Raw genomic sequence first — 8,318 nt, 5'->3', positions numbered from 1 at the left:
TAATACTAATTTGTCAGCCTTGTGTGTAGTTTTTTTAAAAAAACAGGTAAAATTTATTTTAATGTTATATTTTATTTAACCCAATATATCAAAAAATTAATGAGCTATTCAGTATTCTGGGTTTTTTTAAAAAAAATTTCAGTACTAAGTCTTTGAAACCCCACTAATAGTTTATACTTAGAGCTTATCTCAATTTCAATGCTGAATTTAGATTTCATAAAGTTTGAGTTGAAAAAATAAGATTCAAATATCCACGTTGTTCCAAACATACTTAAAAGTCTTCCAGTAACTGCAATAAGTTTTTAAAATTTAAATTAAGATTAAATGAAGATTCCATTTTTCAGTCACAATAACCGCATTTCAAGTGCTCAATAGCCACATATGGATAGGGGACACGCTACTGGACAGTGCAGGTTGAAAAGATACCACAAAGCATTTACCATCCAACATTTTTTTGACTCCTCAATTTATGGAATATTTTAATTCTTTTGTTTTCCTATGTCATATCCTAGAATGGGAATGAACAGATGGAATGGTTGGATTTGAATTTCAGGGCAGATGACATGTTTACATTTTTTAAAAAAATCATCGATCATTCAATTTACTCAGAAAGTCTAAAAAAACTTTCAAAAAAAACCTACTGCTTTCTATTTTTTTGTTTAAACAATGGGATTGTTAAACAGGGCAGAGCTACTGATAATGACGTGCTGTAACTAGCAAAGGCGCAGCTTTCATATTATCGCTCCCGTCCTTCTATACCCCGCCCTCCACTAGAACGCGCCCGCACTCACGCACAACCATGTACACACATACACATCCATGTACACACACACACACACACACACACACAGAGACTCCGCCCTTCTCCTGGTTCATTTCAGGAGAAATGGAAAAGGTCGGGGGTGGAGGCGAAAGAAGCCCTGTTATAGTCAACTAGTCATTAGCTCCACCTCAGGAAGAGGCAGACTGCGCGCAGGAATAAAACGTGTTCCTTGAAGGAACATGCAAAGATTTACAAACGACCTTCAGCTGAGGCAGTTGTGAGGCTGCCCTGTCCATGTTGAGATTGGGATGGGCGTTTTCCCCGAATCAGGCACTTTTATTAACAATTTGGTGCGTCAGTGAATGGAGTTGCTCTTCAGCCGCAGTGTTAACTGCGGGACCTCCAAAACCCGCAGAACGCCAGCTCACCTGAGTTCTTGGTTTCCAACAAAAGCGTGGTCACACCACAAACTTTTATCGCAGATAGGAAAACGACTCTGAAACTTTCTTTTCCCGGAACCCTCACTCCCCTCCTACCCCGCCCTCTGCGCTATGCGCTCCGCTTCTGGAGGTGAATAACCTCTTCGTCTAGAATGCCAGCTCTGCGAAATCCCAGGTACTAAACACAACCCGACTAACCAACCTCCCGGGATAGAGAAGCTAGAAAACGTAGCAACCCCCATATACAAGCCGCTGTTTTCCCCGAGGTTTTTTTTTGTTTTGTTTTTTTAAAAAGACAACCGTCCCATCGCCGCGCAATGCATACTAGAATAAGTAGTTCCTTCAACCGGCGAGGCCTGAGATCAGTTCCGAGCTCAGGTTAACTCTCCGGAAGAGCACTACAATTCCCATCGCACCCTACGGCAGCATGGAAGGGGCGGGACGGGAGGGCGCGTCGCGCTTGCGCGGGTCGAGAGGCGGTAGAGTAGGAGAGGTTGCGGTCGAACTGCTAAAGCGTCTCCATGTGACAGTGAGCTGGGTCCCAGCTCCAGCCGCCGCCCGACTCTGGTTTCCGACCCCAAGAACTGTCCACTGTCCCGGCACCAGCAGACACCAGCAGGCGGGGGACACTTGGTGTTTGGCTGTGCCGCCTGAGGACTTGGTGTACGGAGTGAATTGTAGCCGCCGGTGCAGGTGCCTGAGGGAGCTCGCTGAGACCCCTGCGTCTCCAGAGAGAGGCGGAGCGGGGATTTCTGTCAGCGCCGGCGCCTCTGAGCGCGGAGTCATGAATGGTTTCACGCCTGAAGAGATGAGCCGTGGCGGGGATGCGGCCGCCGCAGTGGCCGCGGTAGTTGCTGCCGCCGCAGCTGCCGCCGCTTCGGCCGGGAATGGGGCCGGGGCGGGCGCCGGGGCTGAGGTGCCCGGCGCCGGGGCCGTCTCGGCGGCTGGGCCCCCAGGAGCGGCTGGGCCGGGCCCCGGGCAACTGTGCTGTCTGCGGGAAGACGGTGAGCGGTGCGGCCGGGCGGCAGGCAACGCCAGCTTCAGCAAGAGGATCCAGAAGAGCATCTCCCAGAAGAAGGTGAAGATTGAGCTGGATAAGAGTGTAAGTGACGGCGGGACGGCCCTGCCCTGCCCTGCCCATCCCCTAGGGGCTCCGGGAGCGGTGCAGACAGGGGTTGTTGGGCGCGGTGTTCAGGGGTTCCTTCCGCCCCGATCTGGCTGCAGTGCAAACCCCTTGTGGGGTCTCTGGTAGGAAGCAAATAACAAAGTCGCAGCAACTGCGACCACTACCCGCAACAGACACACTTGCACGCTGTGGTTTCTCTCCCCGCCCCCCAACTCCCCACCCCCCGCTGCCGGCGTCGCTCCCGCTCACTGTCTTCCCCCTTCCTCCGTCGCTGAGATCGGGAAACGAAACAAAGGGAACAGGCGCACTGAGTGTCGGGGGTAGTTTAGTTGTAGCCGGGCAGCTCTTTCTGGAATGGAGGCGCCGCCTTTGTTTTGCTGTCCAAGCTGGCGTTTGGCCCAGGGAGTAGTTCCTCTGGTCAAGGGAAAGTGGAATCCTACAAGGACCTGACACCGCAGTCAGGAAGAATCCCGAGTATGGAGTGAGGGAGGCTGAGCTCGCCCCGCGCCTTGCAGGGAGCCGGCGTTGTGAACTGTGGCGGCGGTGTCAGCAGCGAGGGCAGCTGCTCCGAGCGTGGGGAGCACGTAGTCTCGGCGGCTTTGCCATCCGTTTGGCAGCCATCAGGATTTCTTTTTCCCTCCTTTTGCTTGTCTGTTCTTTTGACCGTCTACGAGGCTTTTAGAAACAACCATTGCCACTTTTCAGAGCTCTGTCTGGTGGTAAATGCATAACAAGATGTCAGAACTCGCATACGTCCTGCTTATTTTTAACTTGCACTGAGCTTGGAAGTTAACAGCCTATTAGCTCAGTCCTTAATTGTTTAGTTTTTTTAAGGAGTAACTGTTAGTATATGAAGTCCAGTATTTCAAATGTTACTATACAAGCTCTCAAGACTGTAAATAAAGTTTTTGAAAAGTTGGTGATCCTTTCTGACTGTTTATACAGTCTGCAGTCACGTTCATGAGAAACTTTTCAGTTAAACTTGAGTAATTTCACATTGCTTTGGTTGAGTTAACGGATTACAGATAAATATATTCATTTAATACTCAGAAAAGTTTATAATTTCAAATTTAAATAAGTAGGGTATGAAATCAATAGCTTATTTGTAAAAATGAATAGTTTTGCATCTGGGTTATAATTTGGGTATTGAATTAGAGAGAAAGACTAGGAAGCATATATCATGCTACTAACGTATGCTCTTTAATAGAGAAAATACTATCATAAAGCAACACTGGGCAACCTCATCATTCCCCTTCTTGTTAGAAAAACAGCATGACCTAACTCATCTATTATAGTTCACCTTCACTGCAATTTGATGACAAAATCCAGAGGGTTGGAATTTCTCATTCTCCTTCTCTGCCTCTCTCCCCTTCCTTACTGCCACCCCTCCCCACCCCACTTCCCAGTCCTCTTAACAACATTGCTAGACATGGTATGTTTTAACTGGGTACAGGACTTTCAAAAGAAACATGCCCTTGTCTTAACAGTGGCCTATTTTGATTGTTTTTATATTTAATAATTCACTGGTGGCCTCTGTATTTTATTAATATGTAGACATTTTACTGTAGTCATAGGTAGTCTGTGAAATTTTTCTGTTTCAGGTAAGGCATCTTTACATTTGTGATTATCATAAAAACTTAATTCAGAGCGTTCGAAACAGAAGAAAGAGAAAAGGGAGTGATGATGATGGAGGAGATTCACCTGTTCAAGATATTGATACTCCAGAGGTAGGGGAAAGTTTTTGTATGTTAGATGTAAATCCTAAGTACTAGTCCATTCTGAAACTTTGATGAAAAGATATGAACAAATTTTTAAAAATACTTGAAACATTTGAAAAATCTGAAAATGAAAGCAAAAATAAATATAACTAGTTAACGAGCAGTTCTACAATTTGACTTGTTATACTTTCAATTGACAATTCTTATAGTTCTATTTTATAACTTCCCCCCCAATTTTTAATATTTATCCTCAAAAGATTAAAGTGTTTAATACATTTATAGTTTTGATTATATAAAAGGCTTTTTTAATAATTGAATGAAATTTTTATTGTGCTGCAATTGAAATGTTGGATATATCAAAGATAAGTTTTTAACAAATTGCATGAATTAATTCATGTTATGTTAATTTTTTCCAGGTTGATCTATACCAATTACAAGTAAATACACTTAGGAGATACAAAAGACACTTCAAACTACCAACCAGACCAGGACTTAATAAAGCACAACTTGTTGAGGTATTTATGAGTTTTAAACTATTTAAAACTTTAAATGAGCTTAGTCATACCAAAAAAAAGGTCATTAAATGCTAATGAAATTGTTAACATAGTGCATGTAACAATATATTTTCATTAGAAAGATCAAAGTTAATTAACAAAATCTATTGTGGAAGAATCTAGTTACCTAGAAATGTTTGTCTACCTCTTAGGAAATTTCTTTATGTAATGACTACTCAATGGGTTGTATGTAGTTTTCTAAGCATCTTCTAATACTGGCTTTCAGAAATATTGAGTGAAAATTTTTTATTCTCGTTCTAGAAATCTGTTTGTTTTAAAGTTTCATTTATTCAGTAAATATTTATTGAACACCTAATTGAGGTATAATAAAACAACGAGCTTTGATATCTTTATTAGAATTTATTTTTTTAATATTCTGATGGAATAGGTCTTACAGGTAAGCCCATAAACAGAATTCCCATAACTTTCTGATTTAACCCTTTCAGAATTTGTCCTTGTTGATGTTTGTTTTATTTTAGGCATCCATGTTTTCTTCACACCTAGAAGATACAAAAATTTATATCCAAGCTTTTACTTAAATAGTTTGCTTTGATATAGGACTTCTAGTCCTTCAGTGAATTTTGAAAAGTTGCATGTGTATGTGTTCTCAGGAAATAATAGAACCAAGAAATCTGTGCATGATATTAAGATGTTTATTGATATATATATTTATACTTTAATCATATGTAAAATAGAAATGGTTAACCCATTTGACAGAATAGAAATGTTTACATAAATACTTTTCTTATATTCTTTAGCTTGAATTTAATAATCCAACATTTTCTAAAATGTGCATATTGAATAAGATAAAAGATGAATAGAAGGTACAGTTCTTTGGCAGAATGCTTTTTAACATTGTTAAGATCCAATATATTACCTTTTTAGCCAGAATTTCTTCTTCCTTCTTGCCTTGGCAACAAAATTCATTTTTTCTTTAAATAGTATTAGAAGATCTAGTCCTTTGGATTGTATAGCACATTACTATAACATAAATATAGATATTACCTGCCATGATAAAACTGTATTGATATATACAAATACTAATTGAGTGGGAATACTTTTGCTCTGGGACAAATGAGAACCAAAGAACTGATTATTATAAATGTTGTATTTAAATGTACATGTTAAGTGCATAAACCAAACTTGAAGTTTTTAATAATCTGATCTTCTTAAAAATTTTTATATTCTAGGGCTATTTTCTGTTTTAGAAATGAGAAATAGCCATAATCCAAATAGCTGTGAATGTTATAGTTTACGTAAGTCAGAGATCCAGATATTTATATGATTCCAGAGTTGAATAACTATCCTCCTTACATCTCTTATTATTTAGATAACTTTTCTTCAAGAAGTTTTATCTTCTAGAATCTAAATATGCATAAGAGCTACCCCAGTTTAGTCTGTTGTACTTCTTTTGGTGGCTGCAGTGCACTTGATAGATTAGCACAGTGAAAAGGCAAGAAAGTAGGTAAACATTCTTCAGCAAACATCCCTCTTTCCCCTCTCATTTTCCATTCATAATTTTTATTCATAAAAATTGTCAGGAAATCTTAAATACTGCCAATAAATGAATGAATGTAAGTTGTAGCAAACATATTTGTAAGATATTTTGTGGTTTGTTTCTCTAGTAGCAAAACTTTTTTAACTTCATATTTGTCCTTTTTCTCTGAGTAGGGTCTGAACCATTACATGGTGCATGTGGACTCTTACATTCCGTTTTATTTCATTGATATTTAAAATTTAAACCTAAAAATACTTACTTCCTAATCTAGATTCCAGTTAAAAAGTTTCAAATAAGTAAAAGGAAATACACATTCTAATTAATGTATGTTTATTTGAGTGGGCTGAAGGTCCCTTTAAAATCACACTGTTTCTTATTCATAACATCTTATTCTTATGCTTTTCACCCTGTTGGTATTTTGTTAAACGCAGTTTATTTTTAAAAGGAAATAGCTCTTGTCATCACATACCACTTTTTCTTTTGATGAAAGTGTTTTTTACCTAGTTTATGAAATCTATTTATATCTATAATTTAATTTTCTCAATTTTTTTTTTCTTTATAGATAGTTGGTTGCCACTTTAGATCTATTCCAGTGAATGAAAAAGACACCTTAACATATTTCATCTACTCAGTGAAGAATGACAAGAACAAATCAGATCTCAAGGTTGATAGTGGTGTTCACTAGGAGAGATGGAATTGAGACTCAGACTTGGATATTCAGATGTTAAGACTGTTTTTTCACATGTAGAAATAAATGTTCCTTGTGTATTTTTTCTACAGAGGGTTTTCTCTGATTTTATTTTCTTTGTTTCTGACTAATAATTAGTTGGAAACTCATATTAAATGAGCTTTCCTAGATTAACACATATTTTAAATAAAGGTTATTACTATTATAGTTGCTTCAGTGTATTTATTTTGTGAAACTTGATTTTTATTTTAAACTGACCTTCATGGAACAGTATGAATTGAGATTTTAATATAAAGATCATGTTGTCATCCCCCACCCTTTTTTTTAATTCTAAGAAATTAACAAGTTAAGGAGAAGTAACAAATATAGTACATTTGCTTTCTCTGGGACAATCTGATTTGAAATTAAGGATACCCTAAATAGCATTATTTTGTAAAGCGCTTTTTAGTGTTAAGTTTTAAAAAATAGAGTTCCGTTGGGATGCAATTTCTTTTTTATTTCCTTTTTTATTATTACTTGATGAAGTATCAGGAAGAAAAAACAGTTTAATTTAATGCCTGCCTCTTTCCAAAGACTTAATGTGCCAGCAAAAGTAAGCACAGTGCTACAAGTTCAAATAAGAACATAGAATCAAATAGTTTTAGATTTAAATCTAAGTCTTTAAATTTTGTCTTAGAGAAAAGGAATTTATATGGCATGAATATAGAAAGAATCTCAAAATGCCATTTAATTTCAGTCATGTTCTGTGCTGTTTACATTGCAAATTAAAATTAATAAATTGGAGAGATCTAAAAGTCGAACAAGATCTTTGGATTTTAGTCATGCATAGCTGACTTGATTTATATTTTATTTCCTTCTTTATCTCCTTCTTTGCCAGTTCTCTACTGAATATTTTTAACCTCTGCTTTTCCTGGATTGTATTGCTTACCCAGGTTCTTAAAATTATAAGTGAACTTTACATCTTGTGACATCACAACAAAACAGTCTGGAGTGAAGTGTTCTGAGATTGTGGTGCATATTTTAGGTTGGAAATGGATGGGACCATTAATGTAACTCAGGGTTTCTCAAAGTTGACAGTTGTGTCTGATAATTCTTTATTGTGAGAGACTGTCCTCTGTGTTGTAGATTTAGCAGCATCACTGGAGTCCACACACCAGTGCTAGTAGCACTCTGAAGGTGTGACAACCAAAAATACCTCTCACCATTGCCAAATATCCCCTCGGTGCAAAATCACCCTTGGTTAAGAACCACTTTTGTAGCTAAGTCTCTACAGTACTGGTTCATTAGAAGGTGAGTCTGGCTGGCTGAGTGTATTGACAGCTAGAAAATACGGTGAACAACAAAGTAACTGGCCATTGTTTTTGCAATGACCATTTAAACATTTACTTCTTTACTGATGGGAAGAGGCTGTGATAATTGGTATAGAATCCTCTCAAATCCGGCATTCCAGAAATCTCTATGAAAACTTTTGTCTTAGCTATATGAAAATGAACCACATATTAACAAGATGTTTATTTGAAGAAAGTATTAC

General features: G+C 38.4%; 1 protein-coding gene across 1 annotated transcript; it reads left to right on the top strand.

The window, feature by feature from the left end:
• The first annotated feature begins 890 nt into the window (after nucleotides 1-890).
• SAP30 (Sin3A associated protein 30) lies at nucleotides 891-6,992 on the top strand. Its single transcript, XM_033134796.1, has 4 exons — nucleotides 891-2,305; nucleotides 3,931-4,056; nucleotides 4,464-4,562; nucleotides 6,662-6,992. Exons 1-4 carry the CDS (start codon nucleotides 1,631-1,633, stop codon nucleotides 6,782-6,784), a joined length of 1,023 nt encoding a protein of 340 aa, XP_032990687.1. The 5' UTR covers nucleotides 891-1,630; the 3' UTR covers nucleotides 6,785-6,992.
• The last annotated feature ends 1,326 nt before the right edge of the window (nucleotides 6,993-8,318 follow it).

This window comes from Rhinolophus ferrumequinum, chromosome 18 (assembly GCF_004115265.2).
Source record: "Rhinolophus ferrumequinum isolate MPI-CBG mRhiFer1 chromosome 18, mRhiFer1_v1.p, whole genome shotgun sequence".
Taxonomy (NCBI): Eukaryota; Metazoa; Chordata; class Mammalia; order Chiroptera; family Rhinolophidae; genus Rhinolophus; species Rhinolophus ferrumequinum.
Note: the sequence above shows the minus strand (reverse complement) of the source record. Positions and strands in the feature narration are given on the sequence as shown.